A 25,656-nucleotide genomic window follows, 5' to 3' on the forward strand; every position below is an offset into this window, starting at 1 on the left:
ATAATTAGTAATAATGAAAATTGTGAAAAACGTGCTCTCTGTGTATAGAGTGTAATTTGAATGTATGCGTGTGGGGAGACTGTGTAAAATTATTTGTATTCATGTTTCTTTCAACTTTATAATAACAATAGTGGTTTATTTTCAAACATTTACGTATATTCCATAATTTCTTAATGATTGGTTTATACGCTAAAGCGTCAATTGAAAACAAACAAAATTAATGCCACTTTAAATTTTATAAAACAATATTTTTTTTATTTATTTATTTATTAAAGGTATACACAACAGGTTACAATCAATAACATGATAGACATTATACAAAGATAATAGATTGAACTAGATTGAGACCCAGACAGGTGTACACACAGCATGGTTAAAGCAGTCGGCAAACAATGTTTTATTATAAAGTTATATAAAGAAAACATATGAATTTGGTAAATAACAGTGAAGTACATGCAAATAATAAAAATACATAAAGATATGGACATGCCAAAGAGACTTGATGGCTGATTGTAAAATGCTTTTGAAGGTGTTTAGACGTGAGTTGAAGATATCAATTTGAGGATATTTAGCTGAAAATTCATTAAAAGTACGACACATACGGATTATCTCGAGTTTGTCAGTGTCAATGAGATAAAAAAATAACCTTTCAATTTTAAATAGTAGGTGTATATTAAATATCGTGACGATTCGTCGACTGATTTATCAAAAATTAACAATAATTAAAGATTGTGTTCCACAAAAAAAAGACTTTAATTGTGACAAAGCCAGTTATTTTGATTTAAAATAATAAATAAATAAATAAAAACTAACCTACTGAACCGATTTTGATAAAATTTCTATGGGACCAAACTGTTAAAAAAAAAGTATATCCTTTCAGATAAAAAATAAATCGTTTTAAAATTGACAGAGTTATGAGGTAACAAATATATAAAAAAAAAAAGAAAAAAAAACATACAATCGATTAGAGAACCTCTTTCTTTTTGAAATCGTTTGATAATCAATTTCAGTCTCCCATTTAAAAGATTTATAATATTAGTAAGTACTAGCGACATTCGTAAAGAGCGTTAACGTCAGGCAGGTGGCCAGTCGTAAAATCAAGCCAAACCTTTTTGTAATGTGGATTAAAAAACATATTACGCTCATATAATATTTGGGATAAGGATAGGAAGAAGAAGAATAAGTACTAGCAACCTGTTCCGGTTGCGAACGGTTTTTTTTAATAAATTACAAATCAGGTCACTTGTTGATAATGTAATTTTTTTTATAACACAGGGGGCAAACGAGCATGCAGCTCACCTGATGGTAGGTGACTAAGTACCGCAGCTCATGAGCGCCCGCAACTCTAGAGGCATTGCTGATTTGCTGTCGGCCTTTTAAGAAGGAATACGCTCTTTTCTTGAAGACACTTTCACTGATTGGGATAAAGTAGTCTATAAATCAAATTAATAAAATATTAATTTGATTTGTTATCGGTGTTTTTCATCACCAGAGAAAATTATATTGATTCATCAAATTTTATTGTGAACAACTAAAACTTTCGGAAATATTTGAACTCACGACCTATGCTGAATCGTTTGCTGCAAAAGTAGAGGAATTAGAATATTAAATAATTTATATATACTAATTTTAAGACTAGTTTTTACTCATGACTCCGATTGCTTGATGTATATTTAAATTGATGATAATGATATGGTAACCTCGCTTGCGTTAACACTATACACTGGCAGGGCACCAGTAAGGAATAATAGGTGAGAATGAAAAAAAAAACAGCCCATCGTGATTAATTCACTTGGAATAGAAAACGATGGTTTCCAGGGGTAACCGCGAAGAGGTCGACCTGACTGCGTGTATTGCTACAAATGAGGTTACTAATCTCCATTACTAACAATTCCCTCTCCCTCCAGAATATACATATTACCCATTGATTGACTGGGATATAAAGAAGCCAATGGTTTACGTTATAAATAATGTGTTTGGTTGAGTAGTCAAGGCGTTAAGAGCTAACAAATAAATTCACTTTCACACTTACAAAGATAGGTATAGTATAAGGATGTATGACGTCAGACCCTGGCAATTATGTAGCTAGCAAAGATATTACGTAGATCATGGCTGAGTTATAACTTTGTGGATGAACACTGAGTACCAAACGTTATTCATCTTTCAATCGCGTTAGTCAGTGTTGTGGTATCGGTTGTATTGAACACATGTGTTAACAAGTGACTAAGGAACAGATACAACGTAATGTTCCACTAAACACAGTGCGATGAAAATATATCTTACACATCTACATTTAGACTACAGTTTCATTTCACTCATCGGCTGATCAGTGCAAGGTGATTTCAATTATGTATTTGTAGAGTTTCGTAATGTAACTATTTGACAATAGATGACACTAGTTTCGTATCGTAAATGTCGTAATAGTTATCTAAGAGATAAGATTTATCTTGATAACATGTTTTGTTAATGTTATGTATGGAATTTGGCTTTGATCGTTGTGTAAAAAATTGATTACGTTATATTGTCTATCCAATCGATTCCAAATGCGTATCTAGCTGAGTTACCTAGTTTGTAATCGATTTAAATTTTATTCGGTAATGAAAACATTGGTTTAGCGATTTTTGTTTTCATTTTATAATACACAAAGTTTGAAAATAGTTTACAATGAATGACTTGAAATTTTTTACAGGCTGAGTTAATCTTAATATAGACCAACTGGCGTATTAAAAAATGGGTGCTAAAAATGGATTTTTGAAAAAATATAATATTTCCTGCTGATTAAAAAAGGAAGATTATAATTCAAAATATATGTATGTGTACATATGTATGTATGTGTGTGTGTATGTGTGTGTGGGCATGTGTGGGTATGTGTGCACTGCGCGATATCTACAATGTTTTTGACGAATTTGATGATTATTTTCAATTATAACTTTGGAAGAGTTTACCCCTGCACTAAAATTCTTAATCCTGCAATAAAAAAAAACTTTCATTTTTAAATTGTTGGCAATTGAGCAAGAAATAGCGGTGACCTTGCTGTCGAATCTTTATGCCGGATCCCAGTAATAGCGAGATTTAAATCACAGCAACAATGATGCGTTGTGTTACTTCTGTGTATTTGTTACCGCTTGATTGTTTATAATAATTACGATCCGTGTTAAATTACGACTCTACTGTTACTCCTTTATTTTTTGGTTTGGAAGCATTTCTAAAGTGGACCGTCAGACGAACGCTCGTGCTTAATTTAAGAATTGTGTATTATTGTTTAATATAAAATTATAACAGAGTTAAGGACTAAATTAACTTATTCAAGGTATTACATAGATTTCTAATCCAGTTATTAATTAGTTTCTGATCTTTATTCAAGTCTTTACTTGTATCGTTTATCTATAATGATTAGGATTATATGGGAGAGACTAACTCAATTGCGAAATTGAGATGTCCTCCCTGTGGAGTATAGGCCACATATATTATTTATAGCTATATTGTATTATTTACCAAATTCGAAATTGACACGCATATCTATTGTTTCCTTTTGGCTTTCCTTTACGGCCCTAGTCTTCTAAGTTCCTTTGACTATTATACATATATTTCCAATTTTCATTCCTGGTTTCCTTTGTCGCCCACACTCTCCAATTTATTTTGTATCTTTTACTTAAATATCTACCTATGTAAAGTAAATATGTTTAGCGTAACAGTCAACAGGTAACAGGAGAATGCTATTAGGCATTCAGTCCGGCCTGTACACATATTTTAATGTATGCCAATATAAATAAATGTATAAAAAAATAAATATGTATTCATATAAAATTAATATATTCCAGCTATGCGTTAGTGGGTAACTCGGTCACTGAACTTTGTACGACAAATAAAATTTTCACAGCCTTAACACTAGGAATCAATTTTGAATACTTAAAACATTCTACGTAAAAAATATCGATAAGATATGCTTTTATCGGTATAAAGAATGTGCATATCTGAATAATTATGTGTGATCTTAATTAAATTTGGCTTTGATTTGGACCATTGCATGAGGGATTTCTAAATTACCTACTTGTTATGTAGGTAATAAATTTATATTGATATTAAATTTACATATATTTTGCTCGTTTTTAGTAGGCATGCGTAATATGGATACCGGTCCGATATCCATATATCGGTTTCTCTAGATATTTATGGCAGAAAAAGGTCATCACCTATTTAGATGTTGCTCATATCGATTGGATATCTATTTACGAATATTTTTTTTTATACAACTTAGAATGGCAAAAAAGCTGATTTCGCCCATGATATCCCTATGCGTTGCCATTCCTGAGGACTTAGGTGTTATTCCTCTGTACCCAGTAAATTCACGCCATATCCCACCCTTCAAACCGAAACACAGTCATGCAAACACAGCTGCTTCACGGTTGAAACACGAATGGGACAGAGGTACCCAAGCAATCGACTTTTGTACAAAGCCTCCCTCTGGTAAATGTTAACAGTCTGTTACCCAATATTATTTTTTGGATAACTTTTACCATATTCGTTATTGACCTATATATAATTTACAAGAGCATTATTCGGCCTGCTATTTCGTATGGATCGGAGTGTTGGTCAGTAAAGGTGACGGACGAAAAGCGATTGCATGTAGCTGAGATGCGGATGTTGAGATGGATGTGCGGAGTGACAAGAATGGACAAAATCAAGAATGATTATATCAGAGGAAGTATGAAAGTAGCGCCGGTGATAGAAAAGTTAAGAAGTAACCGTTTATCTTGGTATGGGCACGTGATGCGCACGAATGATGAGCAAATTTTAAAAAAAGTATTAAGAATGAATGTAGATGGCTATAAGAGCAATGGAAGACCTAAAAAGACATGGATGGATTGTGTGAAAGACGATATGGCCAGAATGGGAGTGAATGCGAAAATGACTGGGAATAGAAAAGAATGGAAGAGGAAACCATATTACGCCGACCCCAAATAATAATTGCGAAAAGGGTAGGAAAATGATGTTATTGATCATTTTAACTAAAATATTGATTATTTTAACTAAAATATATTATTGCTTTGTATTATTCACACCTGGTTTTTAGATATAGGTGTCCATTAAGAGAGGCTTTCACGAAATTTACACAGAATAAAAAAGGCAGCTTAGCAGTTTGTTGATATCTGCAACAATTAAATTTTAATTTAATAACTACCGGTTTAACTTATGTGTAATTCGATCGAAAAAGCTCGACTACTTTCGGAATCAATTCGTGATCCTTAGTCGTGAGTGATTGTGATGTGAGCACGAGCCTGTCCAAATCAGTCAGGCTCGTCTTCGCGTCACATCAAAGTTATTAAATTAAAACATTAAATTTGTAATTTTTATTGTCAATGAAATAAATAATAACCTAAAATAAAATGAAGCAAAACTGCGATACACGGCTAGTACATTTTGACGTATCTAGTCTGTTCTCACCGGGTGGTGGTGGTGGGGGGAAGGATTTGTTAGTACTGAAGATACAAACCAATTGACGTTTTCAAATAACATGTAAAAATCGGCTTCTATCTTTTTAATCCTGCATTTATAAATGATAAGTTATCATGAAAAGAGTGTTTATTGTATCACAATAAGAAAGCGTTGTTGTAAGATGTATAGAGTGGGTAATGGGGACTCCAGTCCCCATTACTAATAATATACTGTGTTAGGTCTCCCGTAATAGGTTTCATACTCTGGAAATCTTAGTGTGTGTGTGAGTTTGTAATGATGGGTGAACTGACGTGACTTTATTATTATCTTTTATTACTCATTGATATCCTGTCAACATATAGAGATAGATACGTATCCTATATCAGTATATATAGTAATTAAAATCTCTATTACTTTATAAAAAAATAAATTTCTGCTTTGAATTAATTATACTTAATTGAATAATTACATACAAAAAGCAAATTATCTTTACTAAAATACTTATTAGTATTATTATATAGGATGTTTACGAATCGATTTAAAATGGTTTTTCTTGTCGTAGTGGCGTAATACTAGTTACTACACAGCGTCAGATTTCACCACTTATGCATTAGAATGTACAGCCGTTGGAGTTGGCTCATTGAACCATCATTTGAGTAGGTATTAAATACTTAAAACATTAAATATTTTGATAATTATAAACTATAACTATTACTTTTCCACAAGATTGTTTCGTTTGTTTAAAACACACACACACACATACACACTCATTCGAACACACATTCACACACACATTCACTCATCAATGCACGTATAAATATACACACATACACACAGATACATACGTGCATTGCACCGCTATTACAGGACTTGTTGAAGGATTTTCAATAAGTATAAAATAAGTTAAAACATTAAATTTTAGTTAAAATTTAGTTATATACATTATCCTGTTGCTGGGCAAAATCATCACCATTGAAATCAAATAATTTTACACCTAATTACTCAAATAATGACTACCAATATCTTGGAGGATATTACATTATTAAATATATTGGATTATAAATTAATTTATCAACTCATTAAGCTTGTGACGCACGTTTTACATAGACGAAATATTTTAAAATATTCTTGTATATATTTATTAAAACTGAATTATTTAATTGATGAGCCAAAGATAAATTGTTTATATGGAAAATAAAATATAAATAACTACTTACTACCCTTATTCCAATTATTAATTGGGGTCGGCGTAATATGTTTTTTATCCATGTTACAAAAAGATTTGACTTATAGTTTTACGACCGGCCGCCTGCCTGACGTCAACCCTCTTTGGGAATATATTAATAAATATACACATATTATTACTATCTCCTAATTTTTCTATTAGTATATAGGAGCCCAAACTACCCGTTTTGCTTCCTATACTTCATTATTTAATGACTTGTAGTAATATAGTAGTTCTTATCTACTTTAAGTTTACAAATTACATGGAATGTATAATTAAACATGTTTTTGTATACTGAGTTATAAAATAGTACCTATTAATTATTCCTATTAGGAATGGACTGGATGTTATGTTTAATGGATGAAAGTGAAAACCTTGCTTGACTGGATACTAGTTAAGGATTATAGGTTAATTTATGTCAGTTAAACCAACATGATCAATTCACCAGAATTCTGTCTATCCTGGTTTTGTAGGAGAGACTGTGTGAGTATTGAATTGACATGGTATATTGTCGCTTTCCCTGATTATTAATAATCCCTTTCCCCCACTCAACTGCAGTTAGACTAGATAAAAAAAGACTGAACACTATGTAGTTTTTAAATGTTAGATGTCCAGCAGTACCCACACGCCTTCTCCATAATGTGTGGGTCTCCATGATACATTTTCCACATTAAAAAAAGGTGAAAGAAAGTCAAGGCTTTGGCCTGAAGAGCAGTCTTAATTAGAACAACGTCAGTGGCATTTAAAATAGGTAATCGTAGCTCTAGATTAGATAAGACCCAAATTAATGATTCGAAATCAAGGCGACACGAGTCCAATTACTTGTTCAAGGTAATTATTATTTGCCATAATACACAGGTTTGACTTTGCACCAATGTTTCCAACATGTTCAGGCGACTGTAATCTGAGATCAGATGATAGACTCCGTTAATAATATTACAAATGTTACAACGTGCCAAATACCGGTTTAACCCTATATAACTAAAAATAGGAGTTTTTAACTAGTTCTATTCGTATGTTTGTCTATGTATTTGTCTATATGGTAAAAAATAACTTAATTCCTTTATTTTAAATACACAATTGGGACTTAACGCGATGAATAAATCTTAGCAGATAAATAGTACCTACATACTAGCTTCTTTATTGCTCAACGTGGATTGCACCACGTGGTCACGACAGAGCTTATTTCCTGTATTTGCTAGCACCTATGGAGTGAGCTCCCTGTCGAGGTTTTCCTCATTAGGTGGGCCGTATGCTTGTTTGCCACCTCAGTGATATAAAAAATATGCAGTATAGGGTGAAGTCGACATCTGATTTCCAAAGTTTCCAGGCCGTTTTCATTACAAGTCAGGCAAGAAGGTAGTCATATTTTACTATACATAGTTAAATATTTAGGACACCTCCATGATGATACCTTATAATAATGTTGTATCCAATTCTGTGATCATAGATTAAGGATAGTAATCTTTCTACGTTTATGACTGACTTTCAATTGTTCGTTTTAAAGAGTCACTTCTTTTCAAATTTTAAAAATAAAATTATATTCTATATTTAAAATTAGTAAATTTAAATTTTAAATTGCAATTTAATCTTCTGTTATTACTTAACCCCTCAAGTCGCTATGTTAGTTAAACTACGCCGTAGAAGTCAAGGATTATTATTTGAAAATAAGTGTTTTGTACACAATGTTTTGTGTCGACGCAGTTCAATATTTCTAAGGGGTATATTACACTGTCAAATAAATAAGATCATATCTTAATTATTTTATTATAACTTTAAATATCTATATCAAAATATATAGTATATATTTATTATTATCATTTCAGTCATTATCCGTCTACTGCTGGACATAAGCCTTCCCCATAGACTGCCATAAGGAACGGTCCTGAGCCACCTGCATCTGACTGACTCCCTGCAATGCAATTGAGGTCGTCTATCTAGTGGGGGATCGACCTACACTGCGTTATAATATATAATTATAGGGGGGAAAGGGATTGTTAGTAATGGAGACTGAGAGTCCCATTGCTAGCCCAATAATAGCTATATCCAACCAGGTCGACCTCCTCGCGGTTCTCCCTGGAAACTATCATGGTTAATTCCTAATGAATTCAACATGATGGGCTAACTGGCCTGTTTTCATATTCATCTATCACCCTTCACTGGTGCTCCGCTAGCGTATCCCGTTAGCGCAGGGGTTACCATACCATTTTCACCCATCAAAAAAATATATATAATTATACGAGTGAATAATTTATTTAGACCATTATGAGACTACAAAAGTTGTTACCTGTATAATGGGTACCTGTATAATGATCTCTATCCTATAGGTACGTTGTTCTACTGCTTATAGCTTAATAGCTGTACTTGTATGGTTGTATTTCGGTTTGAAATATGAAATATGATAGTGGAATTACAGAATATTGAGTCATATTGCCTTAGTTCTTGAAAATAGGAGCGCATAAGAACACCATAAGAATCACAATGGGCATACCCATGGTGTTATTTATGTCTATTGCGACGGTTACTACTTCCCATCAGATTTGTTTGTTCTTCAAAATTTCATAACAAAATACTTTCAAAAAAACCTAAAGCACGCGTATGATCCTATTTATTTAATAGTGTAAAATGACCCTTACACATATTTAACTGTCTAACAGTATAGCTGATAGTCACATAAATACCTAAACTACACGTGTGGGTGTGTACGTGAGTATATTTAGCCGCTTGTGGCGAATAAACGGCTTAACGGATATTGGCGAGATAACAGCTGATTCACAATTTTATCGTATCACAAAAAACAATAAGGCGCCCGTACCAACGAAAAACTGAATAATGCGATTAACACACGGAAGGAAGGGATGTGGCATGGCAACGCGCATCGCGGCGGTTTGCAGTCGAGAGCAGTTAAAAAATTTCTTCTACTCTGCCTGTCTGTGAACTGACTTTTGACATAACAGATTTAAGACTGCTTCGATATCATGTCCAACAGACGTCAGATATAATGCCCATTTAACTTTATTCGATGTGATTTCCATTTACAATCGATTGTGTTAAAAATCTCGCAGTTTGCAATGCATTTTGCATAATAACAATAGTCTTTTGACATGGCGATGCAAGTTGTCGCTTCGTGTTTTCTTTTTTTTATGCAACTTAGAATGGCAAACAAGCTGACGGCTCACCTGGTGGAAAGTGGTAACCGTTGCCTATAAACATGAGCAGTACCATGAGCATAACAGAGTATTATATATACTGTTTTGCCCATGATACCCCCAAGCGTTGCCATTCTTGAGGACTTAGGTGTTATTTCTCTGTACCCTGTAAATTCACTGCCATATTCTACTATTCAAACCGAAACACAACCATGCAAACACAACTACTTCACGGTAGAAGCGCGAATGGGACAGAGGTGTCCAAGCAAACGACTTTTGTACAGACTCCCTCTGGTGTTTCTCGTGTTTATATAATTATATATATAATAATTTATTTGTTATTATATTAATATCGAATTTGTATGAGTATACATTCCTCATTTCTATACATAACGCAGTAGAATAGTCTGTTTAATTCCACCATGTCGCAGGGTCTGGTGGATTGTTCATCGCTTCGTGTGTTAATCGCCTACATAAAGTAAAAAATTAAAACATGTTCAATTTGGGTAAATGTAAAATAGGGTGTAATTTTGAGCAGTTTTGAAATGTAAATTGTAAACATAATAAATAACACGTAAGCGTTCAATTTTAACTAGCTAGTCTCACGGTTTTGTCCAAACTCTACTGTTATCTAATATGCATGTATTCATACAAACAAACAAACAAATCTTATCTCTATATATATATTTCATTGGTAAGCAAAATTTATAAATTTTTTTAGGGTTGTTACTATAAGTCGAATAGTGAAAAATTTTATTCCATCAATTATTCCGCGAAACATCTTTAGAAAAGTAAATTAATTCACAAACTGACAATTTTTACGCTCCATTCTATTATGTTTATTAATATGTATAATTGTGTTTAGTGAATTTGTAGTTGAATGCGGATGTTAGCAAGATACTTATCAATAGATAATTATGTTTCTTTTTTGTCGTTGTCCATACTTAATTACTAAAAAAAAAACTGTTTTATCTAATTATACCTATCTGTGGCAACATATTTATCACTAATAATACGTAGTTGGTGTTATCGTTATCATGACTAAAATGTTAAATAATTAATAAATGGGAAATCGATATTGTAAACGCATTGTGAATTCTAGGCTGGTCAGGTGCAAACGTGTTTAAGAGAGTAATAGAAAAATAGTTACAAACGAAAATGGGCGACAAAGGTGTCAACCCTGATTTGGTGAAGGAAAGGCAGAAATGCACGTTCAACATACAGGAATTGGTGCACCTAATCGATGGCGGGGAACAGGCCACCCGGGATAGGAAGGAAGTTGGTGAGTTATTGTAAAATAAACTTTTCTACTATTACTATTGTTATTGTAAATAAATAATTATAAACGAATATTCAATTTAAGCATGCTAATACCTAAGTCTGATGTGATTCCTGTCAATTTTTAAAAATAATTACTCATACTATTTATTACTATTTTCGACGAATAATTTCGAGCGAATTAAAAAAAAAATCAACTTCAAATGTAAAGAGGCAAAGGAAATAGTGTAATCTGTCTAATCTTTTTAACTGTTTCATAAAACATGTCGTAATGCCGAATTTACTAGTTTTTAAATTATAACTGAAAAATAAAACAAAATAATAAATTTAAATATCTATGAATGATTACTTATGTAGTGATTTTTTATTGCCATAAAACAGTGTTCACGTAATTTACACATAAATCTAAGACTATATTATTTATTATTATAATTTATCTATGACTATTCTCTATTTTTTACTATCATATTCTAAATTTCAAATAGTCACTGGAGAATTATATTAAAGCCTTAATTTCACATGTCGTTAAATTTTGTCATTATTGCATTGAGTTGTGTTGAATTTAACATTGATGGTGTGCTACCATTTCTCCTTATTAATTTCAAACGTATTCTACTTTTTTTGAGATTTCAATACAAGGTTTAAATATACTCGTAATTCTTTACTTTGTCACGCATTTTGTCCAACTATAACATTTTAATACCAATTTACATAAACTTATGCATGAGTCAATTTATTTACATGAAAAGTAGAGTGCATCACTCAACTGCATTCCTTGCCTCGGGCGATGCACTCAAATTTATAAAATTCCTCACTTTGCCCTTCACTCTTTATAAAGACATTATCTTGCCCCCTTAAAATGTAATTTAGTATAATTTATTTGCTCACTAATAATTTTTAAATTCACATTTTCCAGAGGAATTGGTATTGGCAATAAAAGACATAAGAGACAAAGTACCTGAGGAGTATTTAAGTCACAAGGAGAGATACGAGAATGCTGTAAGGAAGACCGTAATGATGGTAGAGGTTTTGAAAGACCATGCCCTGAAACACTCATCGTTCGATGCATACAAGTGAGTAAAGTGTTCATCATCAACATCATCATTGTGATTATTTCACTAATTACCATTGTTGTACATAGATCTTCATCAATGAATTTTATTTTATACAATTGAGAATATAAACAAGCTGATGGCCCACCTGATGAAAAGTGGTAACCGTCGTCTATAGACAATGAACTACTAATGAACTGTCAGTTTTCTCATATTGGGTTTGCTGGAAGAAATCTCTATTGGAGATAAGCTCGCCTTTGTGCACTATTACGTTTGTTATTACATTTCAATAACGTTTTGTGTACAATAAAGAATAAAGAAAGAAACAAAGAAAGACATGAACCGCACCATGAATATCATAAAATACTCTGTGATGCTCATGGTATTCTTCACGAGTTCTGATTTCTGAGGATTGGGTACCCTCAGTTACTCTATAATTTTCACTGATTGATGAATTAAGTAACGTTCCTTAGTTGTGTCTTTCTTTTACAAGATAAAATTAAAATGGCCAGTTAAAGATAGATCGATGTTAAGACTCTTGCCATGACATTTATTGTGCGCCTTTATAATCTATCGTTTAACTGCACGAAATGACACGATTTTATCGTCAAGATAGGTAAAAGAGGAAATTAAAATATTTACAACTGTATGGATGTTGCGTTGTATAATTTTTCCATAAGTATGTAAAATTTAAAAGTGTATACATACAATTGCCATTTTGCTCGAATATTATATCATATATATTTCCCATAATGACAATCATTATATAGGCTACAGTGCCGTTTACCATCAGACGGGCTGTATGCTTGTTTGACAACTTTGTGGTATAAAAAAAAAACATCAATAGCACTCATAGATATCATAGAATACATACACGCTCATTTCTTTGTGTTGTCATTTCTTAAAGTTTAAGGTGTTATAACTTTATTCGTATACCAAGTAATTCTGTTGTCATAATATTTTATCCTTCAAACCGAAATAGCCATGCAAGCGTAGTAAGAAAAAATGGACTTCAAAGGAAATAAAATATCTTTTATTTTGCCCATTCTAGGTTGTGCTAATAATTTGCAATAGTTTTAAGACGTTTTATATTAGAATATAGTTATATAAATAATCTCAATATAACAGACATCTTGCCACTCGTATCAAAAATCAAGGCCGAGATCAGCTTTAATTAAAAAATCTTAGTGTAAATACCATAAATTGATGACTATAAATTGTGGCGTATATTATTTGTTCCCTATTAAAGATACGTTGATTTACATTTACTTGTTTATTAAGTACAAACAATAGTTTCTGTACTCTAATACTCGTAAGTGTATTACGTATTATATAGTCTATAATTCAATTGTTTATCTACAGATAAGATTTGTTCACTGCACTTGTTGCACATTAATATGTTTGTGTGAAAAAATATGTTTACTAAATGTAATAAAACTATAGAGAAAATAACAATTGATCCGTATTTAAATTTTAACTTTGCTTCTAGTTGACTGTGAGAAATCCTTATGATATTTTGTAGATGAGTAATAAAATGTTTTATTAGATAAGATTTTTACAAGTTATCGTAGAAAGGGTAGATGATTCAAAACTTAAAAAGGGAAGTAAGTCCGTTTTGTTCTACTGCTACTTGTAGTGTGATTGAACTAAATCGTTGAACTATACGGATATAACCAGATTTTTAGTATTTTATTTATTATTTTTTAATCAAACAGGAACTATCAGGGTGGAAAGTATGAAATTAAAATATATAACATAAAATTAGTAAAACTATTAAGTCGAAATTGAAGCTGATATTTTATAAAATAGAAAATATCCAATTACCTACACCAGAAAGTATATTTATCATTATTCATTACCATTTTAGAATAAGACTAAATATCGCGAATATAAAGTTCCGTAAGTAAATATTCCTTATTAAGAATAAGGAATGGCAAATAATAGCTTCTAGCGAAGATACTACTATATACTGTTAACTGTTCCATATATTGTACGCTTATATAGCAGGACATGGAGATACTATTTAAGTCATGTAATACCTTAATTTAACCTATGATCCACAATAAAGTCTTTGTATTTGTATTTGTATTAAGAAGTTTATGATACGATGTTTTTGTTTTCAGACCATCAAACATGTACCGCATTCAAAGCGGTATTATCAAGGACATATCTCCGTTCATGCTGCACATGGGTATGTTTGTGCCTACGATTTTCGGACAAGCATCTCCAGAACAAATGTCCGAGTGGTTACCCAAGGCATTGTCACTGCAGATTGTGGGAACATACGCGCAGGTACGTGACCGGTTATCAGTTCGTTGAAATGCAGCAGTAGTATAGGGACTTTATGTAACTTAGAATTGTAAACAAGCTGATATGAATAGCAAGATGGACGTCACAGAATATTCATTGTTATATATATATATATATATATATATATATATATATATATATATATATATATATATATATATATATATATATATATGCATTGTTATTTTTTTTTATACCACTGAGGTGGCAAACAAGCGGCCCACATGATGGTAAGCGGTTTATTTCTAAAGATTACAGTTTTGTTTTTCCGCATCATATAATTTGACTTTATTTTTGTAACGATTTTCAAAATGAGAAGATTCTCAATTTATCTGTATTTTTATGGTTATATTTTATCGTCAATTCTAAACCGATTTTCATTTTTTATTTCTAATCTATACGGTTTACTTTTATGTCATATTAATTTTGTGATGAAGAAGCTTTAGTTTCTTTGTGGAGCAAGAAACTATTTGTCGTAAAGCCGACTTATAGATACACTAATTCACGTTCTGAATTCCAATATTTTTTAGTATTTAAAAAAAATACCGTCCATCTGTGTATTTTGGATTGAAGTCATTACTTTTTGCAGAGCAAAATGAAATTTTCTAAAATTGTCGTTATCATCATATTTCATAGTTAATTGCCACAGCTAAAGTACAAGGTACCCCTTGTTTGCTAGTAGTTGCCACGCTAGGCAGTCGGATTTGAAATCGCAATTAGGTTTTTAGTGATTTTTTTTTTTTTTTTTTTTTTTTTTTTTTTTTTTTTTTTATAGAACTTAGAATGGCAAACAAGCTGACGGCCCACCTGATGGAAAGTGGTAACCGTCGCCTATAGACATGAGCAGTACCATGGACATAACAGAGTATACTGTTTCGCCCATGATACCCCCCATGCGTTGCCATTCCTGAGGACTCAGGTGTTATTCCTCTGTACCCAGTAAATTCACGCCATATCCCACCCTTCAAACCGAAACACAGCCATGCAAACACAACTGCTTCACGGTTGAAACACGAATGGGACAGAGGTACCCAAGCAATCGACTTTTGTACAAAGTCTCCCTCTGGTAAATGTTTTATAAGGAATGCGGCTTCCTTGTACGATTCCTCGACCATAATCGCTTCTTACGACATCCATGGAAAAGGAAACGGTGGCCCATTCTATGCCAGAACCACACAGTATTCTAAGTAATATTTAGATAAAAATATAATTTTATGTTCCATTACAGACTGAGCTTGGCCACGGAACGTTCCTCCGAGGTCTAGAGACAACCGCCACCTACGATCCTAACACCGAGGAGTTTGTTTTGAACAGCCCTACAATTACGTCATACAAATGGTGGCCTGGTGGATGTAAGTAATGTATTTTAATACATTAAAAATAAAACAAAGCATTGTGAGAAATACGCCATATCCCACAGTTTTATCCTCCTTCTTCTTTTCATTTAAGAGTTTCCTCTTGTCGGTGCAACTAATTCATGCATTTTCTTCTAGCCAGCTCTATTCTATCATATCTTTGACCTCACTATACGACATGACACCTAGTATTACCTTTATCGCTCCCATGTAGTTATTCCTCAGTCTTCCCCTTCCTCTTTTCCGATAGCTTTACCCACTACAAATACATACTACGCGATAAACAAGGACAGAGATAATGCATGTATGTTATCTCACGTCTACTCGTATATTAAATATTGTTTAGATTGAATAAAAAACTGCAATATATAAAAAAAAAATACATTTTTTGTCTATATCTTTTATGATTGTAATAACAAAATATGATAAAACGATATCTCTTTACTCTTTCTTTGCATAAAATACATGGTATACATGTTAATATCTGTAAGTATGTATATGGTAATACGAATCCTGTTTCCTACAGGACAGAGTCAGCCTAGTGTAGGAATCGATGATAAATTCTGTGCTTATACAAATATACTACTTTGTTAAATAAATACATCTTGTCTTTATGTCGAATTCTTTATTTTAATGTGAAAACTTCTGTATAACTTGTATAGGTAATACATAAACATACATACATACATACATATCTGTCACGCCTGTCTCCCAATACATAAACATATAACGATGAATTTCAAATTTCACTAAACAACAATAGAATATGACTTTGTACAAATCACGTATGTTTATACAATTCCAGTGGCTCACACCGCCAACCACTGCATCGTGGTGGCACAGTTATACACCAAGGGCCAGTGCTACGGAGTCCACCCCTTCTTCGTACAGATCAGGGATCTAGACACACACATGCCGCTGCCCGGTGTCAAAGTGGGCGAGATTGGGCCCAAACTAGGCTTCCAAACGGCCAACAACGGCTTCCTGGGATTCCAGAACTTCAGAATACCCAGAAATTGCATGTTAATGAAAAATTCTCAAGTATTAAAGGTAAGAAATGACTTAAGTGTGTATACATAAATAAATCCATGATTATTTTATAGAATTGGCAACCTACGTGGAGCGGTAAATTGTTTCGCGTAATGAGTTTTCTTGTTCGATTCCCGGTTGGATCGTATACTCAGATGTTCGTTACTTGGTTTATAACAACAAAAGTTAACTTTAAAAATCTATCTAAAGCGTTCCTAGCTTGAGGATTGGGGGATTTCTGAGGTACCATCAGATGGGCTGTATGCTTGTTTACCATCTTCGTGGTATAAAAAAAAAATATTGTATAAGGTTCTTTCGATGCGTGAAAGGATGTTTTGCGAGTCGACAGTAAGCTCGCAATATAACTAGTATTAAAGGTGATAAGTGCTCACTATCGATATCTGTTGAAATAGTATTCAAAGTGAAAGGATACAAGTTGCGCTACAATCTAAAGGATGTTTGCCAATATTCTATGTTGAAATAGTGTGCCATATTGCTTGGTTTTCTGCTTCATTAAATGTAGTTTATTATACTTTATATATTATAGTTTTTTTTTTTTACTAACATAGTTTGTAAGAAAATTGTTACTAACAAAATTGGACCGCATTGTAGTCTGGATAATAAAGTATTATTAATATTATTAATATAATATTAATAATACTTTATATACTTCCTGTTTGACTTTTAAGTGTAGAATATTTTGTCTGATACTAATTTTCTATGCTCATACATAATAATCTAGACCTTTTGAAGACTAAACCTCACTGTAGCCTTAAATAGGTCTAGTAAAAGTGATTATAAAATCGAAGATTTAAGAAGAAGATATTATTATTATTAAGAAATGAAGATAGAGATCGAGGAGATCGGCAGTGATATAGAGTGGGAAAGAGTTTTTTTTTATACAACTTAGAATGGCAAACAAGCTGACGGCCCACCTGATGGAAAGTGCCCATGTCAGACAATTTTATTGTAACAAATATTAAAATGCTGCTGTCATGTTCGATATTCATGGGGTCGCTTCACTATGAACTAATTTATTTATTTATTTCCTTAAACAAAATTAGCTTAAGGTACAATATAATTATGACCGCACATTAGGCAAAGCTGTGGGTATTTATATAGACCTAATGTTATTATTATAAGCACTAATAATTTTTCAGGACGGAACGTACGTGAAGTCTAAGAGCGAGAAATTGACTTATGGAACCATGGTGCTCATCCGAGTGATGATTGTTGCTGACGCGGCGTACGAGATCGGCAGGGCAGCCACCATTGCCGTCCGATACTCTGCAGTCAGACATCAGTCGAAGCCGAAAGCAGAGTGAGTGAATACATAGATAGATAGATATATTATTTGCATTACTTACAGCACACCACAAATAACAATAGATATACATAGATGCACAATGAAAAAAGATAAAAAAATACATATCCAAAAAAAAAAAACATGCACAAAATAAGTAACAATTTTTCCCTTTATACGTGTGCCATAGTAACACAAAATAGTCACATTTCAGAATGTTGCTTTGTCCTCAAAAGAGCAAAATACTGATATTCTGTTGTGGCTAAAAGTTAGCCGCGAAATTCCGTAGAAAAAAAAGAAGTAAGAAATATAGATAAAATACATTGTGTGTGTTCATTACATTCACTATTATTTAATATTTTTGTTATTATTCTAATTAATTAATAAATGACAAATGTTATTAGAAGAAGGGTAGTCAGAAGTAATTACAAAACTATACATTTTGTAAAGATTTAGATAAATTCATTGTACGTATATATGTATGTCCATGTCATACTGGCTATTCTGGGATGGAGTCACGTAATTCTAAGATCTAACATGTTAATTTTAGAATGCCAAATATTCTGTAAAGGATGGTGGCCTTTATTATTTAATATCTAAAATTTGTGTACCAGTATGGCCTGGGTTTAGTGTGTTGTGTCGTCACAGACAAATTTTTTAACTTGTGAAAATGAAATGGTAACCATGTCCATGGGGTTTTTATGCCAAGCGGGGTATCAGTGTGACTGACGAGGTTGAAGTCAGATTAGTCGTTGCACCTGACGAAGTTACCAGGATTTAACAGCGGTGGTTTCCATAGGGAAACTTATGGAGGTCAACGGGATTATATTGCTAGCAAGGGACTGCTAGTTCTTATTACTATTAATTCAATCTGCCGTTTACTAACCTAAAAAACATTTTAATTCTCTACAAGAGGAATAAGGATCTAGCGTGAAGATATAACAATAAAAATGAACGAAAGTAATGAAATGAACTTAAAAATTAATACAATATATTTTTATTACAAAGTCAACATTGAAGTTTACAGCAATCAGTTATTTATTTATTTTTTATTAAAGAAAAACCAACAGTTAAAAAATTTCACAATAAAGAAAATATTAGAGACAAAAAGCCAACTAAAGGTTTTCACAAATAAAAACAAGATTTAACTAACGCACATGACATCGCTAATACATACAGTCGACTAAATTAAATTTAGTGTAACAACATTATAGTAGTACAAACATTATAGGTAGGTAAATATAGTTTTCTATCTATTATATATAATATGCAATTTTCTTTAAACAATTAATCATTGCTTAATTAAAGTTTGACCTTGATAATTGTGTGCACCGTTTATTTATGCACTTCCTGCTTGACCCTGCTACTCAACAGAGTTGTCGAGGGCAAAATACGTGTAACAATGAATGTAATCATGAAATGCATTTATTGTTGTTGGATATATAGTTAGATACGTTGTAATTATTAACTACGAATATTCTTTTGTTAAATAACAGAATGTGCTCACCATAAAACTTTCTACAATCACTAAATGGTTAATGCACATACATTGTAGCTGAACTAGATTAAATAATACTAATTTACCAATGCCATGTGGTCCCGACCTAGAATGGGCTACCGCTTCCTTTCCCGTGAATACCATCAGAGGGTAACTAAGGGAACTTAATGGTCAAGAAATGGGCAGCAGGGTCCTTCTTAAAACACCACCAAATAGGTTTTGGTGGTGTTTTAAGAACAACAACGGTTGCCAATCCGTCTACCAAGCGTGGTAACTACAAGCCAAGTCCATTCTGGTAAAGTCTATGTTCAGCAGTAGCAGCAGCAATCAGCATAATGATTTTCGCAAAATAATGACGCATCCAATATATAACGAATGTAAAAACGGGAGTGAATAAGTTGTTACGCGACTGTCCAAAAAAGTAATGTAAGGTTTTTTGGATTAACGTATAGATTTCTTTATTCCATTATAATTTTTAAATACCTGAATAGGTTAGGATGTATAGGATATCGTCAAAATTCTTAAAGCAGTCCAAGTGACATTTGCTATAAAGTTTTTTGAGAACAGTAAATTTTTGGCATGGCAGTAATTTAATTTAAAGAGCACTATACCTGCTTCTATATCAAATTAAGTCATGTAAATATGTAGTCTAAGAACAGTGTAGTACAATTTGAAATCTCTTTGTTCCAGCCAACCTGAACCACAGATTATAGATTACGTGACGCAGCAACACAAGCTATTCATTGCGATAGCCACAAGCCACGCCTTCAGGACCACCGGCACCTGGCTGTGGGACACTTACTCAAAAGTTGTGGCCGATTTGGGCAAAGGAAAATTGGATCAGCTGCCAGAGGTATGAATTTTTCTGCGGTGACTTGTAATATTTCTGTAATCTTTATTAATCTGATTAATTACTTCAATCTTTGTCCATTTGTTAGGTCATGATACGATAAGGGGTCTTACTGTCTTTCTTCATATAATCAAAATACTATTTATATACAAAATTTGAAGTCGTAACTTAACAAACGCGTTTATATTGACAACATAGATTAAGAATAGCACCTCGGTATTCTCTTTCTACAATTTGTAATAATATAGCTTTTAGCTATACATTTGTTAGATATTAGTTACGATATAAAAAAAAAATATGGGACCATAACTTAAAGAACAATTTTTCAGTCCGCTTTTTTGTGATACGCACATTTGTTCTACGATGTTAAATCAATTTTCGTTTGTTTTAGCTCCATGCCATAGCGTGTTGCTTGAAAGCAGTTTGCAGTCGTGATGCAAGCTCTATTGTGGAGCAATGCCGTCTTGCGTGCGGTGGCCACGGCTTCATGTTGTCATCCAACCTCCCCACCATCTATGGTCTAGTGACCGCCACCGTCACATACGAGGGAGAGTTCACGGTCATGATGTTGCAGACCGCTAGGTAATATTCTATTGCATATAATCACGCAACCTTGGTATCATTTTGTTATATATACTCATATGTATATACTGTCACTGTAGAAATTGGATGAGGAGATGTGGCTACGAAAAATTAAGATTAAATCATCAATATTTATTGGATACACATAAATATAAATAATTACATTATTTAAATTATATCATATAAAATTAATTTTGATAATTTGCACTTAAGCCATCGTACAGTCGCGTCGGGGAGAGCAATGCAAGTGAGATAGAGATATATGAGTACAGAGCTACATATATTAGTCTAGTTTTTTTTTCATCATTAAAAGTATACAAAGACCAGAACCTAAACAGATATGGTGATAGTCTTATAAAATATCCAAATATTCGAGTAAACGATAAATTTGAAATTATTGTTTTAAGTAGGTTTTATTAGTGAAATTGATCATTTTTTCCAAGGAAACATGAATTGGAAAACAATTACAAATTTTGATCCTTTTTTCTATCTAAAAGTATAGATAGAAAAAAAATTCTAAGTCTCATGAAGAATCCATGAGGTCACCAAAAATATCAATATTTTCGATAGGCTTCAGAGAGGAACTCTCAGCTCCAAATAAATTTAAAAAAAGATTGTTTTCTGAATTGATTAGCCTGACCGAGATCAAATCTGGAACATCATTTACATAAAGTGACATGTCTACCTCTTCACTAGGGAGATTATCGAATTAAACAATGGATAGATAATAATTAACCTCAAATTATTACAGGTATTTAGTGAAAGCATGGAAGCAAGCAGTGGACGGCACGGCCATGACCCCAACAGTGGCTTATTTGGTCAACTACATCAATAACACCAACCGCAAGTGGGACAACACACCCGAGGGCATCATCACCGGATTCCAGGCTGTTGCTGCAGGGTAAGCGTTGGATTTAATAATATGCTCTTAGGGACCTTATACACAGGTTGACAATATAAACGGTCCGTCGTTCGATTTTTAAATTGAATAAACAGTTTATCCACTAGACACACACTTGTATACTAAATTTGACACTATGCTGTTCCGGATAGTGTCAAATTTGAAAAAACAAAAACACTTTATTTTGGTAGTTGTTTGGATATCCTATGAGATATAGATTTCTTTATAATTTCTTTATTTATTTTTTATATTCCTAGTTGGAATAATAAACAAGCTTATCAGCTTGTTTGCTGTTCTAACTTGGCGTAGCAGAAGGAAAGTACATACCGACTCTTAAAAAAATGAACAGCACCATAGATATTTTAGAACACTTTATGACATTCATGGTAATCATACATTGCTATATCTGAGGACCCGTAATCTGTAACTTTAATATAATAACTACCGGTTGAACTTACGTGTAATTAGATCGAGAAAGTTTGACTAGTTTCGGGATCAATTCGTGATCTTTAATCGTGAGCGGCTGTGCCGCAACGCGCGCCTGACTGTACGCTTCAGCCCGCTGAGCGGTAGGCGCTTGCGGCACGTTACAATTACATTAATTATTACATTAAACTGTAATTTTACTGACATTAAATTAATAAGTACTATTTTAATTTATTTAGAAAGATAAAGGAAGCCTACGAATCTATTCAGCGACACCAGAAAGCAGGCAATGACTACGAGGATGCTTGGAATTTGGCTTCCGTGCAGCTCGTGAATGCCAGTGAGGTAAGTTTTATGGTCTAATGATTGTTTACAATTACTACGTTCTTGTTTCTTAGGATTTTTTTGGTTAATAGCAGTTACTTGTTTTAAAGATATTAACGCAAATAAAAATAGAAAAGTAAACCGAAAATTTGGGGTAACTAATAAAATTTTACTCTTTTTTATTTTATCCTTTTCTTTTTTTTATTTTATAAAATTATAAATTGTTTAAAAATGTTTTGTTTTCAATAAATACTTTTTCTTCTTCAACGTCGTCTGTGGGATCAGATACATTCGTGTATTTAAGATAATTTTGCAGACGGATTTGCAGTATTCTTAGAGAAGTGTTTGTGCATAGTTGAAAAATTCGCTCGGACCTTGGGGTGGGCATCAGCCAATTCTGGTTGCCCTTCTTTCACTCCCTTAAATATACGTATATTCAGGTCGTTAATATTAATTTTATAGGCTCACTGCCGCGCCATCTTGTGCAATGTGTTCTGGACGGAAGTGCAGAGGTTATCTTCTTCGATATCGGCGCCGCTAGCGCAAGTGTTGCGGCAACTCGCCGAGCTGTACCTCACATACTGGACGCTGGAGAAGCGCGGAGACCTCTTGGTGGTGAGTAACTAGTGTATACATTTTAACAGTTTTTTTTTAATGCAGTTCAAAATAGCAAATATTATGATATTTACCTGAAGAAAAGGCTAATCCTCGCCATATTTGGAAAATAAATCATTATAAAACAATATTTAATTTCTATCTAAACAAAACGTAGTAATATCTTAAGATTTTTTTTTAAATCGACTTGAATATCGAGAAAATTATCTACAAAGTAGTAAATCCTAACAAAAGAATAAAGAATTATAAAAATTGGTTCAGCATTGGCGAATATGTCACGTATTTTACACAAAAGGATAATGACGTATTTAGATATTTCATATATATAAATTCGGTTAAAAATACCAATATACGTAAGTGAGACATACAGTCTAAACGATCATTAAGCTGAAGTATTTTATACATCAAATTACCAGGAATTTGATTTATTTTATTTATACAACTTGAAATGTCAATGAAGCTGACAATCGATCTAATGGAATCTACTATTTATTGCAATATGGTTAATGGACTACGGACATTGTGTGATACCCTGTGATGCTTTTTATACTTACCATGTCTTTTCTGATGAATAGCGTTAACTATTGATTATATATTTCATATTCTATTTGTTTTGTTTCAGTACTCGTCAATATCGAAAAACGATGTGGCTTGGCAGCAGCAGAGATACGAACAGCTGCTGGCATTGATCAGACCGAACGCTGTCGGTCTTGTGGACTCATTTGATGTCAGGGATGAGGTACGTGTATATTTTTTTTTAATTTGCATATTAATTATTTTTGGTTACGTTTCTTTGCGTGGTAGAATCCAAAATAAAGATATCCGCGGAAGAATTAAAATGACCGATGTAGCTCGAAGGATAAGCAAGCTGAAGTGGCAACAGGCTGGTCACATAGCTTGATGAACCGACAATTTCTGGAGAAGAAAGGTTCTTAAGTGACGAGTCTGTACAGGCAAATCCAATGTAGTACGACCCTCATTAGATGGAGTGATGGCTTCAAATACATTACATTGAGTCAGTAGATGTAGGTGACTCGGGACTGTTCCTTATGGTAATCTATGAGGGAGGCCTAAGTTTAGCAGTGGACAGATAACGGCTGACATGATGATGATGATTAGTTGCCTTCTGATTCATTCATTAAAATGTATTTTTATGATAATTATAATTGTGATATAAATGTTCTAGATTTCGAGGTGAAAATATGAGTATATTTGTATTATAAAGTACGTGTGGCCATTAGAAATTTAAAAATGAGCTAGTCTGCAAATCGCTATTAGAAGCATGGATTTTTTAAATCTATTAGTATTAAACAAATAGATTTAAAAAATACATCGAGAGGTATCGAATAAAAATTTAAACTTCACTGCAAAACACTGCTTTACACGCAGTTCAGCGTAAAAAGCTTTATAATAATGAATAAAAACATTTTAGCTTTCTACCTTGCTTTTGTCCTGTCAGATTTTTGGCAGTTTGTAATAGACCAGAGGGAGACTTTGTACAAAAGTCGATTGCTTGGGTACTTCTGTTCCATTCGTGTTTCAATCGTAAAGCAGTTGTGTTTGCATGGCTGTGTTTCGGTTTGAAGGGTGGGATATGGTGTGAATTTACTGGGTACTAAGGAATAACACCTGAGTCCTCAGGAATGGCAACGCATGGGGGGTATCATGGGCGAAACAGTATACTCTGTTATGGTTATGGTACTGCTCATGTCTATAGGCGACGGTTACTACTTTCCATCAGGTGGGCCGTCAGCTTGTTTGCCATTCTAAGTTGCAGGATGCAACCCTGTGGAATTAACTAAATACTTACATATTCTCTTTGTATATTTAGATCCTGAACTCAACCCTGGGTGCATACGACGGCCGTGTGTACGAGCGTCTGTTCGAGGAGGCCATGAAGAGTCCCCTCAACGCGGAGCCAGTCAACAGCTCCTTCCACAAATATATCAAGCCATTCGTAGAGAAATCTAAGCTGTAATTTTATTATTTTAATAAATATAAAATGTATATATGGAATATATGTATATGGGATATGATTCTTATATTTAAATATAAATAATTTAGTAAAATATACAAATGTTGTGTTGACACTATCGTTTTTTTTTGTATCAAATAACTTGTTACGAATTCTTTATTAAAGTAAACCTGTTTATTTTTAATATTAATATTCAATAACACTGCTGTGGGGGGGGGGAGGGATTGTTAGTAATGGAGACTGAGAATCTCATTGCTAACAATATACCCAACCAGGTCGACCACCTCGCGGTTCCCCCTAGAAACTATCATGGTTAATTCCTGACGAATTCATCATGATGGGCTAACT

At 33.0% G+C, this 25,656-nt stretch overlaps 1 protein-coding gene across 1 annotated transcript; it reads left to right on the forward strand.

Moving 5' to 3' along the window:
• The first annotated feature begins 2,176 nt into the window (after positions 1–2,176).
• LOC113518130 (probable peroxisomal acyl-coenzyme A oxidase 1) lies at positions 2,177–25,421 on the forward strand. The gene is made up of 14 exons (XM_026902906.3): positions 2,177–2,336; positions 10,913–11,092; positions 12,005–12,161; positions 14,264–14,432; positions 15,679–15,802; positions 16,611–16,855; positions 17,995–18,155; positions 20,326–20,488; positions 20,877–21,067; positions 21,819–21,968; positions 22,634–22,739; positions 23,181–23,333; positions 23,956–24,072; positions 25,165–25,421. Exons 2-14 carry the CDS (start codon positions 10,969–10,971, stop codon positions 25,309–25,311), a joined length of 2,007 nt encoding a protein of 668 aa, XP_026758707.1. The 5' UTR covers positions 2,177–2,336; positions 10,913–10,968; the 3' UTR covers positions 25,312–25,421.
• Positions 25,422–25,656: the final 235 nt, after the last annotated feature.

This window comes from Galleria mellonella, unplaced genomic scaffold, assembly GCF_026898425.1.
Source record: "Galleria mellonella isolate WM207_F2 unplaced genomic scaffold, CSIRO_AGI_GalMel_v1 utg171, whole genome shotgun sequence".
NCBI lineage: Eukaryota > Metazoa > Arthropoda > Insecta > Lepidoptera > Pyralidae > Galleria > Galleria mellonella.

Coding starts and splice junctions, on each gene's coding strand:
- LOC113518130 (XM_026902906.3), top strand. CDS start 10,969: ATGGGCGACAAAGGTGTCAACCCTGATTTGGTGAAGGAAAGGCAGAAA. Junction 11,093..12,004: donor CCGGGATAGGAAGGAAGTTG/GTGAGTTATTGT, acceptor CACATTTTCCAG/AGGAATTGGTATTGGCAATA. Junction 22,740..23,180: donor AGCTCGTGAATGCCAGTGAG/GTAAGTTTTATG, acceptor TTAATTTTATAG/GCTCACTGCCGCGCCATCTT.